The 23006-nt window shown below is 45.0% G+C and overlaps 1 protein-coding gene across 3 annotated transcripts; it reads left to right on the top strand.

Annotated features, from left to right (window-relative positions):
* Positions 1–956: 956 nt before the first annotated feature.
* LOC106573386 (nuclear factor of activated T-cells 5) lies at positions 957–22748 on the top strand. Of its 3 annotated transcripts, none has more exons than XM_082962618.1 (12): positions 957–1356; positions 9497–9625; positions 11724–12360; positions 12526–12709; positions 14356–14546; positions 14644–14816; positions 15026–15160; positions 15308–15360; positions 15446–15578; positions 15732–15913; positions 16126–18217; positions 18501–22748. In XM_082962618.1, exons 1-12 carry the CDS (start codon positions 1284–1286, stop codon positions 18836–18838), a joined length of 4320 nt encoding a protein of 1439 aa, XP_082818744.1. In that variant the 5' UTR covers positions 957–1283; the 3' UTR covers positions 18839–22748. The 3 variants fall into 3 exon arrangements, with proteins under 3 accessions (XP_082818744.1, XP_082818743.1, XP_082818745.1); XM_082962617.1 differs by having other exon boundaries at positions 15729–15913; XM_082962619.1 differs by lacking the exon at positions 957–1356 and having other exon boundaries at positions 9537–9625; positions 11069–12360; positions 15729–15913.
* Positions 22749–23006: the final 258 nt, after the last annotated feature.

The following is a 23006-nucleotide window of genomic DNA, read 5'->3' as shown; positions in this document are numbered from 1 at the left end:
CTTATCTTCTGCACATCTATCACTCCAGTGTTTAAATTGCAATACTGTAATAATTTCACCACTATGGCTTATTTATTGCCTTACCCCCCCTTATCCTACCTCATTTGCACACACTGTATATAGACTTTCTCTATTGTATTATTGACTGTATGTTTGTTTATTCCATGTGTAACTCTGTGTTGTTTGTCGCACTGCTTTGCTTTATCTTGGCCAGGTCACAGTTGTAAATGAGAAATTGTTCTCAACTAGCCTACCTGGTTAAATAAAGGTGAAATAAAATAAATAAAATATACATTTGTGTGTTCGAAGCACTGAATTCAGAGTAAATTGCAAGCTAACACTTGTTTATATCTAACTCGCTATGTGAATTGCCCGTATAAACCTGGAGATTCTACTAAGTAGGTGTAGATATCGCCATAGGCTACTTTGGACATTATCTGCACAACTGGTCTTCGGCAAGTTGAAAGGACATATAGGCATGCCAACACGAATCAAGTTTTCTAAATGACTGTTCAACGGTAGGCAAAGACTGGAAGTAGTTATGTCACATATCTAAGACTTGTGAATTAGATCCGAGACTAACTTACCTCGTTAGCCAGCCATCTAACATAAGTTAACCGGTGAAAAAGCTAGGGGTAAACAAACAGTGACAAGTATAATGTGACAGCTGTACTGTCAGTGTCAGCAGGTCAGGAAACACAGAGTGGCAGAATAAGTATAATTCAAATAATGTGTTGTGACAGACAATTATGTTAATAACGATACGTGATGCTGCTGAAAACGTTTATTGAAACGACAAAAGTTTTGGTAGTTTGCTTCGGATGATGCCAAAGTTAGGTTAATTACATTATTAATTACATGGGAGTAAAGGGAGTACCCCATCTCTGGTCCCATCTTGGGGGCGTGGCCATGTTAAGCCACGCCTCGCCTTGTGTGTCTGTACTCCGGTCGCCATATTGGGCTTCAGCTTCCCCCTTCTCAGTAGGAACTGAGAATTTCCGATAACACGTGAACGCGGCATTAGCATAGCAACTGTGAGTCTAGGCATAAAATACAACATTACCGTTTATTAGCGCGAAACACGTTTGCTGTCTGGGGCTATTAAACTTTTATTGCTTAACACTATTTGCCCCCCCCCCCCCCCCCAGACCCAATATTGCCTGTTTGTAGACATTTTTTATTTATTTTTATTCATTGCTCACTAACGTTAGCTGGCTGGCTTCGTTTTGATCCATAGTACTGTTAGAGGGCGTCCGCTACGCCTCCCTCCATGAAGCGCTGCGATGCCCTCTGATTTTATATCCCTCCTCAGCGCTGATCTCGACCTTAATTCCCCCAAATCCCTTTACTCTAAAGGTAAGACTTCTATACATGTTATGACATGGCTGCCTTTGTATTGTATTGCCATTGTTTTGGACTAGGACTGATGAACGGATAGATCACGTTAGTTGGCTAGATAGCTAACGTTAGCTAGCAGCTAGTTTTGCTTATAGCTAGCTAGTTAACTAATGAGTGCATGATGGACCAACTAGCAGCTAACGTTAGGGAGCAGCAGGAGGCGTGTTGTGTTATTGTTTTCCCCCGGTACACTCGTGGTTCGGTTCCCCCATGACTATGCCATGGTTACAGTATCTAAACGTTAGGTACAGGTTGCATTGTCACAAACCCCTCGATTGCTTGCTGAATTTGTCACGATTGTTCGCTAGCTATTTAGCTAGCAGTCTTTAGTTAAGCTGTTTTAGTTAGCCATCTAGTCAGCAGATCCGGCCCGCTTGAATACAGCTGCACTAGCGTCGGACAGGCTTTCTGTGTAAATTAAAGGGTGTTTTCAGGTATAGTCCTCTTTTTTAAAATAACTGATCTCAGTCCTCTTTAAAGTGTACTCGAGTGTGGGGGGGGAAAAAAGAAAAAAAAAACTTTATTCACACTGCTCTTGCCTTTGAATTAGGATTTTCTTGACAGTTCAACATTTTTGTGGACAGTCCTCTTTGCATTCACTTTGCTATGTTTTGAAAGGAACTGAGATCTTTTTTCAACATTCACTCAATGCACTCTGGGTAAATGCACAGTGCTGGACAAGCCATACCATCAGAACCTGTTATCGGACAGCCAGGGATGTACCTTCATACATTTTGGAAGGTAATAGTTTACATTTAGTTGCAAAATAAGACATACTAATTAGAATCAAATTATAATATTTACATGTATAAATGACTGGTAATCGGATAAATGGCAGAAGAATAATAGCATAATTAATCATGCTTTAATTGAACTTTTTAGTTTGTGGGACTAATGTGAGGGCCTATGGCATGGGAAATGGTTCTGCAGTAGCCTATAGTGTTTGGTGTGGAAATAATGACAAGTGAATCTGGACAGTTTTGTGTTCACATTGCACTAAAAAGGGAACCGATTTAGCTGAAAAGGACCAAGTGTGAAAACACCAAGACACCACAGAGCCAGCGTGAGATATGTCTTGGAAAAAGTTGAAATGCATTGTAATCTGAATTGTCCCATTATCCCAACTGTTACACCGAGACTGAACGACTGCTAGTTTAATTAAACTGCCGTTTTCGTCCTCGTACTAGATAGCAGAAGCCATAGCAGCCATTTTGAATGGCACATGGTGTTGAACAACAAAGGAGCTGATTTGGCTGACACTGCCATTCCAAAATCTCTGCTGTGGCTGCCGCTACACGGACATGCTTGGTGCCCAGATTGATGGCGTTTGTTGCACAGCGAGAGTGGAGACGAACGGATTCGGTCCAGTCAGTTCAGTCAGTCATACTCATGAGCCCTTCCCAGCTAGCTAGTTCAGGCTTGTGTCTAGAAACTTCAAGAATTTGAAACTTGTCTGCCAAAATTGGGACTTGGGAGTGTTCAGAATCATTTTTATCAGCAATGTTTGACATTAATGCCGTAGTTATACATTTTCGGTGATGATCACTATAATAAATGTGCTTTACCTGTCACCCTGGCCTGATATTGGCTACAATATCTAGCAACTTCCCTCTCCTTACAGCAACAAGCGGGAGCGAAGGACACTGTCCCCCGTGTTGTCGGCTTGCAGCGCAAACTCTGCCCATTGAGCAGTGTAGACTGTATCACGGTGACTTCTAGATGACTACTACCAATATTACAGGTTATTTCTCGTGTAGGCTGCTATCCTATTTGAAATAAAATCAAGTGGGATGGAACATTGGAGATGGTGACCAAATCCACATGGTGACTTCAGTTATTTCTTCCTCGCCCATCAAAATAAACATCACTTTCTTTTGCAAGTTTTAACTAGCGCCATGCTGCTGCTGTTGTCAGCTAGTCAACACACATTAGCTTGGGAAGAGCTTATCAGGACGATTGACTGATCTGAATCTATTCGTCTCCAAACTCGACTTTCAGCTGCGCAACATACACCATTCATTTTGGGAACCAGGCGTGTTCATATAGCCTCTCCCGCTTAGTATGAGGATGAGAAGGACAGTATGTAACAGTTAGGATAATGCTACAGCACAATGCATTTTTCATCCCTGGATTGATGTACATTTTCCGAGACATCTCGCGCCAGCTCTAAAGGTGTCTTAATCTACTCAGGAAGTCTGTCCGACCCTAGTGCAGCTGTAAGCAAGCGGGTTGGATCTGCTGGCTAGCTGCTATCCTTAGCCACCCCCATTGCCTTAGGCAAACCAAATACTGAGAATCAAACTAGAACTTTGGCAAGCATTTGGGCACTTAGCAGGTTATAAGCTGGTTCTGATTGTTTCAGATGAGTGAAAGTGGCCTTATTAGATTCAGAACTTGAATGTCATCAGAGATGCAATTAATCTTGCAGCAGTCATAAAACGTATCACATCTAAAAAATAATAATCTTTGTGTGCTTGCACATGCTGTGTGGGTGGGTGTGTTTATGCCAAGTTCACCTTAATTCATTGGCAGGCCTTGTCAAAAGTGAAGTAGAGTGAAGTGGATGGAATGTTTAAATCATGATCTACCCAGAATGAGTTATATGACATGATACAGTAGCTATATTATCTAGCTACTTGGCCAGTTGATGTGGTGGCTGGTTGGTGCTGACTGAGTCATGGCTGCTCTTGTGACAACACTGTGCTATGAACAGGCTCCATTGTCCTCTCTGCTCAGTCCACTACTCTTTCAGTCTAGCTGTGTCTGGAAGTGATTAAAGCCTGGGGGGGTCAGTTTAAAGACCTTCTACAGGTGGCAGATATGGCTGCCATGCAAAACTATAAAGTAAAAATGTACACTGCGCTGTCTTGGTGCATGAGGTTTGCTAGTGGTTTTGGACCTCGCTCTTATTCGTTGTTGGCTAGTCATCTAGGCCTAGCTGGGCTTGCAGTGAAGCACTACTGCTGTTTTCTCACCACATGTAGGCTGACTTAGGCTTCACTCAAAATGTTTATTTTTGTTTTCTCTGAACTTGGTCTCTCACCAGAGTTCACAGATACTCTGTGCATGGACTACCTGCCTCCTGACACAATGGTTCAGACATCTGCCCGGACCCTGTGTGTGTTACACTAATGAGCCAGTGTATTAGTGGGCATGCCATGCTAACAGGAGCTGGCCATATGGTGCTGCTCTGACGTGATGACGTGTGTGTGTAGCCTATTTATGACAGTAATTGGCTGAGGACGATAACAGTCTTGCTGCTTCATAAACACTTCTAATGAACACATCTCTAGTGGTTTACTGTTTGTAGACTGGCTACATCCTTATATCATCATCATGGATTGATCAAGGACATGCTATCCATGACATAGGCAGCCTATTGTATTTCAATGTCTGGCTTTGATTTTGCCATGTAAGTATAGACTGCGGAGTGGATGGGATCTTTGTCTTTACTCTGCGTTAATCTCATAGAACCAGACGTGTGTCTAAATATTGCATACTCTGTAGCTGTGAAGTCTAGCATGCAAGATTACCTATGAGTTTAGGATGCATGTTAGAAGCCAGGGCATTGCAAGAGACTGTGGTGGATTCTTGGCGTCTGCTTGTGGACCAACATATTTCTGTGTCATCAAAGCAAAGGGCCAGCTGCGAACAATAAGTCTGACCATTGGCTTGGCACAGCTTCAAAGCTAACGTAATGTGAGCAGTGTGTAGCCAGCTACATAACATACAGTATGTGGTGAGGTAATCGGATTGTAATAGGGGATGGATGCAGGACTTGGCTGACTTGTAGGCCTAGGCTAATCGAAGAGAATTGTTATAATGTACTGCTTCACATAGAGTACACTCCCCTAAATACATTGAGGTCCAAAAGTATTTGGACAGCTTGTTTTTGTTGTTTTTGGCTCTGTACTCCAGCAGTGTGATTTGGTAATGATACAATGAGTATGAGATTAAGTGCAGACTGTCAGCTTTAATTTGAGGGAATCTTCATTCTTATGTGGTGAAGCGTTTAGAAATGACAGCACTTTATGTATCTAGTCTCCAAGGCGTCATAAGTATTTGGACAAATTCACATATAGTGTATTAAGTTTGGTCAAAAGTTGAGTATTTGGTCCCATATTCCTAGCACACAAGGACTACGTCAAGCGTGTGACTGCAAACTTGTTGGATGCATATGCAGTTTGTTTTGGTTGTGTGTCGGATTATGTTGTGCCCAAAACACATGAATGGTAATAATGTATTGTCATTTTGGAGTCACTTTTATTGTAATAGAATATGTTTCTGAAAGTTAATCTAGATGCTACCATGATTATGGATAATCATGAATGAATTGTGAATAATGATGAGTGAGAAAGTTAAAGGCACAAAGATTATATCCCGAAAACATGCTAACCTCTTCACGTTACCAATAACAGGGGAGGTTAGCGTTTTTGGGGGGGGGGGGGGGTTTATGATATTTATGCCTCTAACTTTCTTATTTATTGTTGTGCCCAATATAAATTAATGGTAATGTATTGTCATTTGAGTCACTTTAATTGTAAATACAAATTGAATATGTTCCTGAACACTTCTACATTAATAATGTGGATGCTATCATGATTACAGATAATCAGTCATGAATGAAACGTGAATAAGGATTAGAGAACTTTAGACACACACAGTTGAAGTCGGAAGTTTACATACACCTTAGCCAACTACATTTCAACTCAGTTTTTCACCATTCCTGACATTTAATCCTAGTAAAAAATCCCTGTCTTAGGTCAGTTAGGATCACCACTTTATTTTAAGAATGTGAAATGTCAGAATAATAGTAGAGAGTGATTTATTTCAGCTTTTATTTCTTTCATCACATTCCCAGTGGGTCAGAAGTTTACATACACTCAATTAGTATTTGGTAGCATTGCCTTTAAATTGTTTAACTTGGGTCAAAATGTTATAGGTAGCCTTCCACAAGCTTCCTACAATAAGTTGGGTGAATTTTGTCCCATTCCTCCTGACAGAGCTGTAACTGAGTCAGGTTTGTAGGCCTCCTTGCTCGCACACGCTTTTTCAGTTCTGCCCACAAATTTGCTATGGGATTGAGGTCAGGGCTTTGTGATGGCCACTCCAATACTTTGAGTTTGTTGTCCGTAAGCCATTTTGCCACAACTTTGGAAGTATGCTTGGGGTCATTGTCCATTTGGAAGACCCATTTGCGACCAAGCTTTAACTTCCTGACTGATGTCTTCGAGATGTTGCTTCAATATATTCACATAATTTTCCTGCCTCATGATGCCATCTATTTTGTGAAGTACACCAGTCCCTCCTGCAACAAAGCACCCCCACAACATGATGCTGCCACCCCCGTGCTTCACGGTTGGGATGGCGTTCTTCGGCTTGCAAGCCTCCACCTTTTCCTCCAAACATAACGATGGTCATTATGGCCAAACAGTTATTTGTTTTCATCAGACCAGAGAACATTTCTCCAAAAAGTACGATCTTTGTCCCCGTGTGCAGTTGCAAACTGTAGTATGTCTTTTTTATGGTGGTTTTGGAGCAGTGGCTTATTCCTTGCTGAGCGGCCTTTCAGGTTATGTTGATATAGGACTCGTTTTACTGTGGATATAGATACTTTTGAACCTGTTTCCTCCAGCATCTTCACAAGGTCCTTTGCTGTTGTTTTGGGATTGATTTGCACTTTTCGCACCAAAGTACGTTCATCTCTAGGAGACAGAACGCGTCTCCTTCCTGAGTGGTATGACGGCTGCGTGGTCCCATGGTGTTTATACTTGCGTACTATTGTTTGTACAGATGAACGTGGTACCTTCAGGCGTTTGGAAATTGCTCCCAAGGATGAACCAAACTTGTGAAGGTCTACAATTTCTTTTCTGAGGTCTTGGCTGATTTCTTTTGATTTTCCCATGATGTCAAGCAAAGAGGCACTGAGTTTGAAGGTAGGCCTTGAAAAACATCCACAGGTACACCTCCAATTGACTCAAATGATGTCAATTAGCCTAGCAGAAGCTTCTAAAGCCTTGACATAATTTTCTGGAATTTTCCAAGCTGTTTAAATGCACAGTCAACTTAGTGTATGTAAACTTCTGACCCACTGGAATTGTGATACAGTGAATTATAAGTGAAATAATCTGTCTGTAAACAATTGATGAAAAAATTACTTGTCATGCACAAAGTAGATGTCCTAACCGACTTGTCAAAACTATAGTTTGTTAACAAGAAATTTGTGGAGTGGTTGAAAAACGAGTTTTAATGACTCCAACCTAAGTGTATGCAAACTTCCCACTTCAGCTGTAAATATCATACCCTCAAGACCTGCTAACCTCCCCTGTTATTGATAATGGTGCAAGGTTAGCATGTCTTCTCACTCATTTTTCACGATTCATGTATCATTATCTGTAGTCATGGTAGCATGCACATTAATGTAGAAGTATTCAAAAACCTGTTCTATTCATATTTACAATAAAAGTGACCCCAAAATGTGACAATACATTATTTACCATTTAATTTCTATTGGGCGCAAGATGATTCAAAACGCAACCAAAACAAAGTGCAGATGCATCCAATAGGTTTGTAGTCACAAGCTTGATGTAGTCACTGCGTTCTAGGAATATGGGACCAAATGCTAACCTTTTGATCTTTTAATACACAAAGTAAATCTGTCAAAATACTTAAGACACTTGCAAATGGGTGGACTAGATACATAGTGATGTCATTTCTAAATGGTAAAACAAAATATGTATGACATTCTGTACTGTCGCCTCATGAAAAATTTGACCTCTAATCCAAAAGGCTGGAGTAGAGCCAAATTAAACATTTTAGCTTCACTGTCCAAATAAATACGTAGGGTAGTGTATTAATAGGCTTAGCCGATCTCTCTTTCAAAATCTTCACCAATCACATTTTTTTCCTGTTGATGTCTTAGCCTTATGCAAACAGTAGGGCTTTTGCAAATGTCTAATTTCCATAGAAAATTAGCAGACCCCAGCTACTATGGAAAACGAGAGGTGAGTGTGGAAGTGTAGGTGAGAGTAAATGAGAGAGGTGAGTGTGGAAGTGTAGGCGAGAGTAAATGAGAGAGGTGAGTGTGGAAGTGTAGGCGAGAGTAAATGAGAGAGGTGAGTGTGGAAGTGTAGGCGAGAGTAAATGAGAGAGGTGAGTGTGGAAGTGTAGGCGAGAGTAAATGAGAGAGGGGAGTGTGGAAGTGTAGGCGAGAGTAAATGAGAGAGGGGAGTGTGGAAGTGTAGGCGAGAGTAAATGAGAGAGGGGAGTGTGGAAGTGTAGGCGAGAGTAAATGAGAGAGGGGAGTGTGGAAGTGTAGGCGAGAGTAAATGAGAGAGGGGAGTGTGGAAGTGTAGGCGAGAGTAAATGAGAGAGGGGAGTGTGGAAGTGTAGGCGAGAGTAAATGAGAGAGTGCCAGTGGAGCAGCTCCTGCACTGGGCCCTGACCTGACAGTCGTTAGTGTGACTCACACAAGGCTGAGGTCATGCTAGTTGGTCATCCCTCCATCACCATTCACAAAGGCCCACTCTCTCACGCCAACTCAGTGGAACAGAACACAATAGACACATACCAACAGAGACCATGACCACAGAGGGTGGTGGTGTTACAAGAAAGTCACACTTGCCCGGTAGCAGGCAGGCTAATCCTAATGTAGGCCGTTGTACGTTTCGTGAGCGTAGTCGAGACATTTGAAAAATTAATTGGATGAAGCAGAACATGAGTGCTGTACTGTACCGTATGCTGGCTGGAAGTCCTTGTTTCCCCCCCCCCCCCCTCCTCCCGCAGTGGTTGTAGTGCAGCTCTTTGTGTGTGTGTGTGTCTCTCTAGCAGCAGGGCTGACATCCCAGAGCCAGAGATTGTGTCTGTCCTCACTATGCTGTTGGCGATGACTGTATCACAGGCAGATTAGATGACTGCTTGATAGGCTGCATATGATGGATGGATAAACTGCACATTCACGACAGATATCCATGTCAGGGTGTCTATGGGTTGTGTTTCTTAGCAACCAGGTGACCTCCCACTATTAAAACAGTAACTAGTTGGTTGCTGGTGGTTTTTGGTGCACTAACAAACCCCTGATTTCTCTCCTCCTCACCAGAGTCTGTGTATGACCTCCTCCCTAAGGAGCTCCAGCTGCAGTCGTCCTCCTCCCAGACAGACACACCCACCATGAGCCAGAAGAGTGGGGGAGAGGCCGGACTGCCCCCTTCTGCAGCCATGGCCTCAGGTAAGCTCTTCACTCTGTATACTCACCTAGATCATTAGGGGGCAGAACATAAGACTGACCTTAGTTCAGTGTCTAGTGGACAACTTCACGCTAGTCTACTTCCACCGTTCCTGCTGAGTGCCTGTGGGGCAGTTGGTGCTAGTGGTGGTGTATTCTGGGAAATTGAGCCTTCAATTGTGGGCCATGGTTACTGTAGTCAGGACAGGTGCGAGAGATTGGGAATAAATATTGTTTTGTTTGAATGAACGAACATGGCCCTGGTTTATTTATATATAAATATAATCTAACATTTTATTTACATTAGCCTATAGCTAAAGTCATATTAGGCTAGTATTTGCTTGCAATCTGTCTCTTGTGTCTAATCAAAATTGGAATAAAAATAGTTTTGTTTTCTTTCCATTGTCCTACATTTTCATCTCTTAGATGGAGCGATGTAAATTAGCCCAAGCACTAGAGACAACCTTTACTGTCAGTTTCTATTGTTAGTTTTCATTTTATTCTTAGATGATGAGAAGAGGTGAAAAGAGCTAGGCTATAATTAGCAAAGCAATTATTGTGTCCTTTTAGCACTTCTGAATTAGCACGCCTGTCTGGATCTGAACTGTCTGCGATAGACTTTCTGTGAAGATGAGATTACACACACCATGTAGACCAGCATAAAGAAAATATCTCAAGAGATGTCATTTATATTAGATCAGAAAAACAATATGTAGTGTTCCATCAGCATGCGATTTGAAGGAAGTTGCTAACTAGCGTTAGCGCAATGACTGGAAGTCCATGGGTATTAGCAAGCATGCTAGCAGATACCATAGACTTCCAGTTATTGTTCTAACAGTAGTTAGCTAGCATTGGCTTGCAAAACGACCTCTAACTTCCTTCATACTGGACACAGAGGCATAAAAATGGTATCCACAAGTTAATCTGACTCTGAGGAAGTAGATAACGTATTCACACCATTTAGCAGAGGAAGCTGACTGACTGAACACAGTAGTCATGTGACAGCTGTCATTGTGCACAATGACACAGGATTAGGTTGAAGTTGACCCTATAACCACTGGTAGAGGCTCAGTTAATTCTCAACCCCTTTAATGGTAACTGTTAGGATTTGGGTGTAGGGTAGACTGGTCCCAGATCTATATGTGTTTTAGCCAGCTCCTCTGACTCTTGTCATGCCATACATGTACAGGCTAGGGTAATCTGATTCTAGATCTGTGGTTAGGGCCAGCTTCTACCAGAAGCTCACTTTCATAGTTGGAGAGCTGGCTTCATGCTAGCCCGAGCAAGCACTACATGCATCATCATTTTATCCAAAGACACTTAAAATAAAAAGGATCAGCTATCCTCACACAGTATTTAATTGACCCAATTTGCTGATTGCCAGGAAATTGAGTCATGTCTGATCAGCTCTCTTGTTGCTCATTGGCTGTCTCATTTGTATTGCAGGAAGTTCCCTCCCTCTGAGGCAGGGGGCATCTGCATATAAAATGGCCTGCAGGTCACTGCTCCATAGGTCAGAGCCTTGTTTATTCTGTTGCCATGGCTACGCTCAGTCCCAACCCAATCCTCCAATTGGCATGCTCAGATTGCTGTATAGGCCCAATGCTGTATGCACCAGCTGCTGTATAGGCCTACTATTGTATGCACAAACTGCTCTAGCCCCCCTCTACATTTAATTTGACACCGTATCATTAATCTGCAAATTTGTCTGTTAAGAGGAAAGTCTGACTGACCAGATGTTTTTATTTTTTGGGGCAATGTATGTAACAATTTTAAAAGCTTGCTTTAGTTTTTAGTAAACAAAGCATGTCTGTTTTGTCACTGATTTTAACTATTTCTTTTGTGAGCAAGTTTTGATTACGGAGCATTCGATTGGGGCCTATTTGTACCATTCTCAACTTTAACTTCAGAAAATTTGCCTGACACCAGAGAACTCTGGCATGCACAGTGAGGGCATTTAGCCACACAAACAACGTCTAATGAATTTAGAGTTGGGAAGAGGGAAAACTCTGGACAAATCATGCACAAATTCAGCTGCGTGAATAGCCTGCTCTGTATTGACATCCATACTAACAATGTGATCGGTCCACACGCCATCCAGCCACCTCATCCAGCCCTTGTCCATCCTCTTTGGCCACGGGAGGCCCCAGCTCGGACCCCTCTACCTCAGCCATGGACCAGTTCCAGCCTCCTCTCCTCCACCACCATCCCAGTGGGGCCCCCAGAGAGGGGTCCGGAGCCCCAGAAGGATCAGAGAGGCAAGGGGTGGAGGGAGCTCTGTCTGCCCCTGAAGGTGGAGGCGGCAGTGGGACCAGCTCTGGAACAGGAGGAGACCCAGGGGCAGGGGGGGTGGGATCCCAGCAGCAGCCCCAGAACACCCCCTCTAAGCGAAGGCCAGTGTTGAGCATCTCCCCCCCTCCGGAGGACCTGTTTGATGACAGCAGTATGTCCTGCCAGGAGGATCCAGCCCCGGCCGGGCCAGCAGGGCCAGACTCAGAACACAGCAGCAGCATCTGGGCTGACGACTCGGCCTCCAACTTCAGCCTGATCAGCTCCAGCTCCTACAACGACAACACAGAGGTGCCCCGCAAGTCCCGTAAACGCACCCCCCGCCAGCGGCCCGGGGCCAAGCCTGCACCCCCAGAGGACAGCATGGACGTGTTTGATGCAGACAGCGCCACGGCCCCACACTTTGTCCTGTCTCAGCTGGGCCCAGACAAGGCCAGCCCCAAACCCAGGTTGGTTGAATAGAATGCTAGTCTCCTTTTTAGGTGCCTTTGCTAAGAGCATGAGGATTTAAGTTGCCATACCATTGACTCTGTTGCACACAAAGCAAAGCAGCGTCATCACCTGGAGACCTAGTAAAGCGGTCCTCTGAGTGAAGTATGTTGTGTGCTCTTCAGTTCTCTGGAGGCTGGGTGCCTGCTGAAGGGAGGCCTGCTGTCAGGTCAGTGTCCCCAGAAGAGTGAGGGCAAGGAGCTGAAGATCCTGGTGCAGCCAGAGACCCAGCACCGGGCACGCTACCTGACCGAGGGCAGCCGCGGCTCTGTCAAAGACCGCACCCAACAGGGCTTCCCCACGGTCAAGGTGAGAGACACTTAATAAATAAATAAATAAATATATACCATTGGTTAGTCGTAGACAATTGTGCTATGTTGGGTTGAGCTGTGTTGCACTCTACAGTCGTGGCCAAAAGTTTTGAGAATGACACAAATATTAATTTTCACAAAGTTTGCTGCTTCAGTGTCTTTAGATATTTTTGTCAGATGTTACTATGGAATACGAAGTATATTAGTATATTACAAGCATTTCATAAGTGTCAAAGGGTTTTATTGACAATTACATGAAGTTGATGCAACGAGTCAATATTTACCCTTTTTCAAGACCTCTGCATTCCACCCTGGCATGCTGTCAATTAACTTCGGGCCACATCCTGACTGATGGCAGCCTATTCTTGCATAATCAATGCTTGGAGTTTTTCCATCCGCCTCTTGAGGATTGACCACACATTCTCAATGGGATTAAGGTCTGGGGAGTTCCCTGGCCATGGAACCAAAATATCGATGTTTTGTTCCCCGAGCCACTTAGTTATCACTTTTGCCTTATGGCAAGGTGCTCCATCATGCTGGAAAAGGCATTGTTCGTCACCAAACTGTTCCTGGATGGTTGGGAGAAGTTGCTCTCGGAGGATGTGTTGGTACCATTCTTTATTCTTGGCTGTGTTCTTAGGCAAATTTGTGAGTGAGCCCACTCCCTTGGCTGACAAGCAACCTCACACATGACTGGTCTCAGGATGCTTTACTGTTGGCATGACACAGGACTGATGGTAGCGCTCACCTTGTCTTCTCCGGACAAGCTTTTTTCCAGATGCCCCAAACAATTTGAAAGGGGATTCATCAGAGAAAATGACTTTACCCCAGTCCTCAGCAGTCCAATCCCTGTACCTTTTGCAGAATATCAGTCTGTCCCTGATGTTTTTCCTGGAGAGAAGTGGCTTCTTTGCTGCCCTTCTTGATGCCAGGCCATCCTCCAAAAGTCTTCACCTCACTGTGCGTGCAGATGCACTCACACCTGCCTGCTGCCATTCCTGAGCAAGCTCTGTACTGGTGGTGCCCCGATCCAACTTTAGGAGACGGTCCTGGCGCTTGCTGGACTTTCTTGGGCGCCCTGAAGCCTTCTTCACAACAATTGAACCGCTCTCCTTGAAGTTCTTGATGATCCAATAAATGGTTGATTTAGGTGCAATCTTACTGGCAGCAATATCCTTGCCTGTGAAGCCCTTTTTGTGCAAAGCAATGATGACGGCACGTGTTTCCTTGCAGGTAACCATGATTGACAGAGGAAGAACAATGATTCCGAGCACCACCCTCCTTTTGAAGCTTCCAGTCTGTTATTCGAACTCAATCAGCATGACAGAGTGATCTCCAGCCTTGTCCTCGTCAACACTCACACCTGTGTTAACGAGAGAATCACTGACGTGACGTCAGCTGGTCCTTTTGTGGCAGGGCTGAAATGCAGCGGAAATGTTTTTGGGGGATTCAGTTCATTTGCATGCAAAGAGGGACTTTGCAATTAATTGGAATTCATCTGATCACTCTTCATAACATTCTGGAGTATATGCAAATTGCCATCATACAAACTGAGGCAGTAGACTTTGAAAATTAACATTTGTGTCGTTCTCAAAACTTCTGGCCATGACTGTACTCACCATCTTCTCCCATTTCTCTCTCCAGTTAGAGGGTGTCAGTGAGCCGGTGATGCTGCAGGTGTTTGTGGCCAGTGACACAGGCAGAGTGAAGCCTCATGGGTTCTACCAGGCCTGCAGGGTGACAGGACGCAACACTACGGCCTGCAAGGAGGTGGACATCGAGGGAACCACCGTCATAGAGGTCCCTCTGGAGCCCAGCAGCGCCATGTCACTTGCGTAAGGGACTCATCCATTGAGTTAAGGAACATTGAAATATCAGTGTGGTGTTGTTTGTTTCATCATCTGAACGTTCTGGAACGTTGAATCTTGACAGGGTTGATTGTGTGGGGATCCTGAAGCTGCGTAACGCAGACGTGGAGGCTCGTATAGGAGTGGCCGGGTCCAAGAAGAAGAGCACCCGGGCCAGGCTGGCATTCAGGGTCAACATCCCCCAGCCTGATGGGTCTGTCCTAACCCTACAGACCACCTCGTCACCCATCCTCTGCAGTGAGTCAACCAACTATCGCCCTATTCATACAAACACAAATAACTGGTTACCCAGACAACAGTACATTTGTATGTGCTTGTTTGATGTTCATTAAATTCCGTATATTCTTGTCAGGCTGGAACAAAAGCTGGCCAACCACGTAGTGTCAATGGTAGGGTTTTGAGAACAGTAATTTTTCACACTCTGCTGTGTGCGTGACCTTCCCCAGCCCAGCCAGCAGGGGTGCCAGAGATCCTGAAGAAGAGTCTCCACAGCTGTTCAGTGAGGGGAGGAGAGGAGCTGTTCATCATAGGGAAGAACTTCCTCAAAGGAACCAAGGTCATCTTCCAGGAAAACCCAGCAGGTACCAGCACTAACCTGCCTGTCTTCCTCCTTTCTTCCCAGTCCTCTTTTCCTTTTGTTCGCATCCTTTTCTGCCTCTCTCGGTGGTGTCTGTGACGTCTCCTCACAGTGACCATGTTGAGAAGACATTGATTCCTTTTCTTTCCAGATGATGACTCGTGGCAGGCCGAGGCAGAGATTGACATGGAGCTGTTCCATCAGGTAGCAGATTGATATTGGTGCATGAGGAATGCATACGGACCCTGCGCTGACTGATCTAATCCTGACAATGTTCTGTTTCCTCCAGAACCATGTGGTGGTGACGGTTCCGCCGTACCACAGCCTGTCTGTATCCTCTGCTGTCTCCGTGGGCGTCTACATCACTACTAACGCCGGGAGGTCACATGACATCCAGCCCTTCACGTATACCCCAGACTCAGGTGTGTGTGCTGATACCTTCCTTCAGTGTTTGGATCGAAGGGAGTAAGAGATGGGTTGAAGAAGGGAGGGATGGGTTTGAGTAATGGTATGGTGTGTGTGTGTGTGTTATATATATATATAGTACACTGTGTTTCTGTTTTATCCTACAGCAGATAAGTCCCTGAACATGTCTGTGAAGACAGAGGGTTCTTCTCTGGCCAAGGCCTGCACCTTCCATGACCAGATCAATTATCCGGCCTCAGACCCTGCCCAGTCTGCTGGCGAACTGGTTAAACGACAGGAGGTCACCCCTATGGAGGTCTCCAGCAATAACCCATCCACAGCACTCTTCAAGGTAGGAGCAATATACAGGTCATATTTAACCAAGGATCCTTGTATGTACATTTATATCAGATGGTTTGGCTGGGACATCACTCATTAGTTGTATCAATCAAAGAAGACATCTTGATCCAGAGTCATTGGCCAACTTGCAGGGAAGTGTGTAGATTCTAGAAAATACCTCTATTTAAAATTATTTAATTACTCTCTTTTTGTCTCCTCCCTCAGCCACCCTCTGACGCCCTTATCTTAGTCCAGCAGACCCTTGAGCTGAGCTCCAGCACCCCGCCTAGGAATGAGTCCTTCCCCGTCCCCATGCCCCTCCAGCCTGGGGACGTGGACCTCCCCCGTGCCCCTGTCTTTCCCTCCCTGGAGCCCTTCAGCACCATCCAGAAGCAGGACATCTCCCCCATCACCTCCTTCCCCGTCTCCAGCGATACTACCACCCTCCCCCCTGTCCCCCCAGAGGTACCCCAGCAGTTCCTCCGGGACCCCCAGGAGAGCCTGCCTCAAGAGGCCTCCAACTCCTGCCGCGGGGTGATGGTAGTAGGAATGGCGCCCCCCTCCCAGGCCCCCCAGGTTCCCCTGTTTCCGCAGGACGGGGTGGCCCAGCTGGAGAGGGCAGTAAGGGAGCTCCAGGCTGGGGGCAGAAGCCTGGTACAGCAGGTCCTAGAGGCAGCAGTGGCTCAGCAGCAACTCAACTCGGTGTTGTACAGCCCCACGCCCTCCACTGACTCCCTGCAGCAAAACGTACAGGACACCATGAACAGCCTGAGACTGGGGTGCACTGAGGGCTCTCTGGCCACACAACAACAGCAGCTACAACAGCAGTTGCAACAACAGCAGATCCTTGGCAACATGCAACAGATACAGCAACAACAACAGATAAAGCAACAGCAGCAACAACAGATACAGCAGCAACAAGTCCTTGGCAACATACAGCTACAACCACAATTATTAATACAGCCACAGGATCAACAACAGATACTGGGGAACCTACAACAGCAACAACTACAACATCAACAGTTTCAACAGCAGCAGGTCCTAGGCAACATACAGCTACAGGATCAACAACTTCAGCAACAACAACAAGTACTGGGCAACCTACAACAACAAAACCAAGCAGTAGGCAACATGCAACACTTACAGCAGCAGCAGCAGGTGTTGGAGAACTTCCAGCAGCAGCTCCAGGCAGAGCTCCTCCAGCCCCAGATACACTCCTTGTCTCATCCCCAGCAGCAGCAGCCTGTGTCTCTCCTCCAGCAGGCTGGGGAGCTGCTCACCATCCAGACCTCCAGCTTCCCCCACCAGCCGCCCTCCCACACCTCCCCCCCCCAGCAGCTCCTCCAGTCCCCCAGGCCTCTGTCGGAAACCCCCAGCCCGCAGCACCAGGTCCAGGCCGCCCTGCTCCAGAACACTCTGACTGTGCTGACCAGTGGTAGCCTAGATCATGAGCAGCAGGTCACGGGGTCCACGCTGTTCCTCTCTCCCAACACACTCTCCAGCCAGGGTAGTCAGCAGCAACTAGCATTCCTGTCCTCCATGGAGACTTCAGCCAGTGAGCCCCAGACTGTGTCAGTGTTCCAGCCTCAGACCCAGCAGCAGCAGAGCACCCCCATGGACCAACAGCAGTCCCCCCAGCAGACACAACCACAGCAAACCCAGCAGCAGCTTCCCATGGCTCAGCAAGGCTCCTTGTTCCAGACTAACACTCTGTCCTCCAGCCAGCACCCCCAGCCCACAGACCTGCTCCTCTGCACCGCCTCCCTCAACCCCCAGGCTCTGCCTCCAACCCTCCTCTTCAGTACCCAGGGCCCCGCCATGGGCAGCAGCACCCCTCACTCCCAGGACACCCCTGCTCCCCTCCTGTTCTCCCAGCCCACCATGGTCGGGATCAGGGTAGGGGTGGCCCAGTCTGACCCAGCAGAGCCCATGTCCTTCCAGGACCAGAGCTCCACAGTAGGGAGGACCACTGCCTCCATCAATCCCCCTCAGCAGGGCCTGTTCCAGGGCCAGCAGCCCATGCAGGTGAGCTCCAGCTCAGGCAGTGACCCTGACAGCCAGCAGGTAGAGCTGTTCCTGCCACAGGGTTCTCTGTCTGGTCTGCAGAGCAACATGGCTACGCAGGAACTAGAAAACCAGGCTGCAGCAGCTGCGACCATCTTTGTGATGCAGAGTGGACTGGGGGTGGTGGAGCTGCAGAGTACCGCCTCCTCCCCTGGTCAGAGACCCCCAGAGCAGCTGTTCCAGACGGGAGTGAGCAGGAACGTTGGCCAGCCAGGAGGACAACCCAACCTGTTTGTGTTTGGCCTCCAGAATGGTGAGACTGCTTTACCTGACAGGATCAGTACTCATCATGGACTGTAATGGAGGAATATTTACATGTGTGTGTATATGTGTATGTATGTATGTATGTATGTATGTATGTATGTATGTATGTATGTATGTATGTATGTATGTATGTATGTATGTATCCAACATACATGTATACATACATGTATACATACATACATGTATGTATGTATGTATGTGTGTGTGTGTGTGTGTATATACTGTATAAATTGTTTTAAATGTTAAAATAATCTTTGTGACTTTCTCCTCAGATTCCTCCCAGCTGATGACGTCCTCTGGTCCAACACTGTCAGCCCAGAGCCAACCCCAGAACGCCAACCCTGTGCAGGCGAACCACATCCAGTCTCTACTGGACTCAGACATGGCCCAGACAGCCACACCCATGCAGACCAACCTACAGACCCCAATGCAGACAAACACTCATACTGCAATGCAGACCAATATACAGACTGCCATAGAAACGAGCCTGCCAACCCTTATGCAGACCAGCTTACAGACCGCCATACAGACCAACATGCAGACGTCCATGAGCACCTCCCAGAATATGGAGAAGATGGAGGACCTGCTGGAGAGTCTACAGAAGCAGTGATCACTACTGGGACCACAGACACATTGCTGGGGGTTCTAGTGACGTCTGCCCACTCTTAGACTGGGACAGGTTGTGTCTTCTGTTTACAGTACAACCCCCCACAGATGCAGAGAATGGGATAGAGGTGTCTGACTATGCTATGAGCCCCCTAGGCTAAGAACATGTCATGATATTTTTTAAGATTTTTATCAAATGTACTCTTGTGCCCTTGGCTCATATTTTGATGTGATTGCACATGCATTCATACAGACGGACAGGCGCTGGGATGAGTTGGTTGAGTGACTGCGCCTTTTGCTCAATCAGAGGAAAGTAACTCCTGTATCCCTCAGTCTAACTTATACAGTGGTTCTTCTTTTTCATGCTGTACTGTGTTATTGATGGCCTAAGAGTGGAGGGAGGGAGAAGGAGAGAGGGATACAGAAAGTTGGACCTAGAGAGAAAGACAGAAGAGATGGTGAGATTTTAATGAGGGAAAGGGGCGGAAGAAGGGCGGCCAGAGAAAGGTGTCTCGCCCTGTTCTTGTTTGTGATGGCAAAGCTTCAGTCCGGTCATACAGCAGTCAGTGTGTATCTGGTCATACAGCAGTCAGTGTGTATCTGGTCATACAGCAGTCAGTGTGTATCTGGTCATACAGCAGTCAGTGTGTATCTGGTCATACAGCAGTCAGTGTGTATCTGGTCATACAGCAGTCAGTGTGTATCTGGTCATACAGCAGTCAGTGTGTATCTAGTCTTATTGTTACAAGTGGTTACAGAGGCTTTCCGTGTTTTTGAAGCATTTGCATATGTCGTGCGACTTGCGTTTGGGGAGATTTTAGAATTGGACTTGGAAGTCTTTCCAGTTCATTGTGAATAGAATGGTGGTTTTAAACATTAAGCACTTTATAAACTGTTTTGTGTGACCAGCAAATCCTTATATCCATCCATAGGCTTTCTATGGTTAGTCACATTGTACTTGTTGATGTCCATTTAAAAATAATACTTTTTTTAAGTTGTCAAGGTATACATTTAAACACATTGACCATGCATTCATACATTTTTTATTCACTATATTTTTGGAGTTATATATGAGATTGTTTGTGTTGTGTTCATCTGAAGCCTATTTATACTGAGTGGTCCATTCAGAGTCTCTGTCAATACCGTCATTTCCATAGCGAGAACACAGTTTGTTTTGGTGTGTCTCTGATTGTAACAAGCTACTATTCATAGGCTTTCATATCTCTGCCTACACCCCCACACACAATATTCTTTTGGTCTGATACATTTATGCGTGTTATTTTTTTATGAAGAATGTACAGCACATTGCTATCTGTAGCCTACTATTTACCTTGTATTTTACAATCTGTGTAAGTTAACAGATGGTGTTTTACCTTGTCTTGTGGTTGGTTTCTGGTTCATGTACTGACAGATGTTGAACCACTACTGTCTGCGTTCAGGGCAGAGCTTTGTGAAATAGACACAGTACCTGTCCCGTGCATTGTCACCAGGGACTCACCGCTTCACAAAAACTCTGCTACAATAGCCACACGACCATACCACTTACTATAAAGCAATGTTTTGGGCATGTACTCTGATATGGTAGTATGGACATTGGAATGTGGCCTAAAATCTGTTACTTAGGCTGCGTTTACACAGGCAGCCCAATTCTGATCTATTTTTTCAGTAGTTGGTCTTTTGAACAATCAGATCAGCTCTGAAAAAGATCTGATGTGAGTGGAAAAATTTCAGAATTGGATGCCTGTGTAAACATGAGAATAGCCATCTCTATGGCAAGTTATCTATGGTGCTATGTGCAGCAGTGATGGACACTTCTAATGTGATGTTTATACTTACATTTATACTCATGTCACATCAACAGTACTGATATTAATATTGTGGTAAAGTCTGAGTTGTGTTTCTGGAGTAATTGCTGTGAGCAGGCAGTGTGAGGGGACTGTGTCCTGTTTTCAAACTTGTCATATTTGTTACATTTTTTAAATATCCTGATGTTTGTTTACTCATTTTAAATCATGCAGCTTTCATGGATAATATTAACATTGTTTTTGTACAAATTACAAACTTTAAATAATACAAATATTGGAAAGCACTGTACATGTGTAAGGTACTCTCCTCCCAACAGTTTTGCATCTGTCATATCCATCCAAATGAATATGCATTTTAAACCATGTTGCTCTACTTTGCTTTAGATGCAAGCAGCCCAATTCTGAGTCCACACACACACACACGAATTGGTCTTTTGACCAATCATTCCAAATCTTTTCCAGAGGTAATCTGATTGGTCAAAAGACCAATTAGTGGGGGAAAAAAACCATCAAATGGGATGCCTGTCTAAATGCAGCCATTGACACGAACGGATGGGTGTTGCTCAGATTCCTATATGCTCATGTTTACATTCTGGCTTGAAAAAGTAGGATTACTTATTTCTTACCCATGAGTCAGATTATAGTATTTTTATAACAGATGTTCAGTTTTATATACATGTAGTATATAATTTTTCAAGCATTGGACTGAAATCCAGTGTACAGTTTTGGGATGTGTCTACTACCAGATCTCTTCATGTAGAACGCGGGCCAATAGTCAAGATTATACTCTCATTCTGTGCAAACCATATAAATGGAATTTATGCAAGGGATACCGTTCCAAGCATAGACTAGATAATTCCATATGAGATACAGCCTGTCAAAGATGGTGGCACATACTTTTGGAGACCACCCACAGAAAACGTCGACTATTTTGAACCTCCCATTTGGTTTCACGCATTCAAAATATCAATTAGGCCTAAACTCAATAGATGATTACCTCCGTTACTGATGTCCAAGCGGTCCATTCCATTTTTATTGGGGATTTAAGAGCACATGATGCCTCACTAAGCCATACAAACAGAAAAAGCCAACCTCTGAGTATCTCCTCTGTGTGATGAATGTAACTTTATACTATATATACTGTTTTTAGAGGAAATATTTGAGGTAGCCTAATCTTGAACGTTCAGTGCATTGTACATGTGTGGAAATACATTGTTTTTATTGTGGTTCTGTCTGGTTTCATGTTCCAAGGTCAAGCGCTCTTATTTGACTTGATCTATTGCTTAGTTTAACTGTTTGAATGACTACATATTCATTTGAAAATACTAGTTGAAAATGTTAACTTTAAGGTGGCAAAATATGACACATGCTCTCCACATTACATTATTTGTCATTAACCCATTAATATCCATGTTGAAATATGAGATGGGGGTTATCAGTTATTGTGAATTTCTCAAGTGTGCCTTGACAGACCATCAGTGTAGTACGTTTACCAGATCCCCTTTGTCATGTCTGTTCATGTCCCTTGTCTAATATTCATCTACCCTAGATGATCTGACTTCTCATACTTCAGTCTAGCCAGTGTCCGTGTTCTGCTTTTAATTACATGACCACCTAACGTGTTTTAATTTCATCCATCCCTGGTTGCAAGTCTAAAGTGTGATCACTTTCACTCTAGAGTGGTGGTTTCCAACTCCAGTCCTCCAGTACCCCCCGACAGTACACATTTTTATTGTAGCCCCGGACAAGCACACCTGAATCAACTTGTCAGCTAATCATCAGGCCCTCATTGAGTTGAGTCCGGTGGTTTTTGTCCGGGGCGACAACAAAAATGTGTGCTGTTGGGTACTCAATGACTGGAGTTGGGAACCACTGCTCAAGAACTTTGTGCAGCTTAACCCGTCGACTGTATACCTGTTTGTATCCCGACTTCATGCCTGTTGAGATTCATAATTGTGAGGTAAAAGGGAAAAGAGGTGGAGATTGTTCTGATCAGTTGTTGTGGAATTCTCTCGTAACTGTGTGTTTGTCAGCATAACTGTTGTTGCTGTGAAGAGCTTGACATGAGATGAAAAGGTGGTAATAATAAAGACTGCTATTGGAACAGTGTGAGCTGTGTTATCAGTCAGTTTGCTTACTCACACATTTCACCCTGTGTCTCACGTTTCCTCTGTTCAGCTGTTCTTTGTAGAGCTTTAGGGCTAGATTCATCGAGATCAAGCATTAACCGGGGATAGCTGATTTCAGGTGCCCCTGGGGGGGGGGGGGGTTGATCTGAGACGAGGCTGAGTTCAGGGCCAGCACCGTCATGAGCTCTTGGTCGGTGTCACCTGTATGTCCTAACACTACCCCCCCCCCCCCCCCCCC

This window comes from Salmo salar, chromosome 16 (genome assembly GCF_965601325.2).
Source record: "Salmo salar chromosome 16, fSalSal1, whole genome shotgun sequence".
Classification (NCBI taxonomy): domain Eukaryota; kingdom Metazoa; phylum Chordata; class Actinopteri; order Salmoniformes; family Salmonidae; genus Salmo; species Salmo salar.
This window is presented reverse-complemented; position numbering and strand designations above follow the sequence as displayed.

Excerpts from the sequence above, each read along its gene's own strand:
- LOC106573386 (XM_082962617.1), top strand. The coding sequence starts at position 1,284 with ATGCCCTCTGATTTTATATCCCTCCTCAGCGCTGATCTCGACCTTAAT. Across the intron at positions 1,357-9,496 it reads CAAATCCCTTTACTCTAAAG|AGTCTGTGTATGACCTCCTC; the intron begins GTAAGACTTCTA and ends CCTCCTCACCAG. Across the intron at positions 14,547-14,643 it reads AGCAGCGCCATGTCACTTGC|GGTTGATTGTGTGGGGATCC; the intron begins GTAAGGGACTCA and ends GAATCTTGACAG.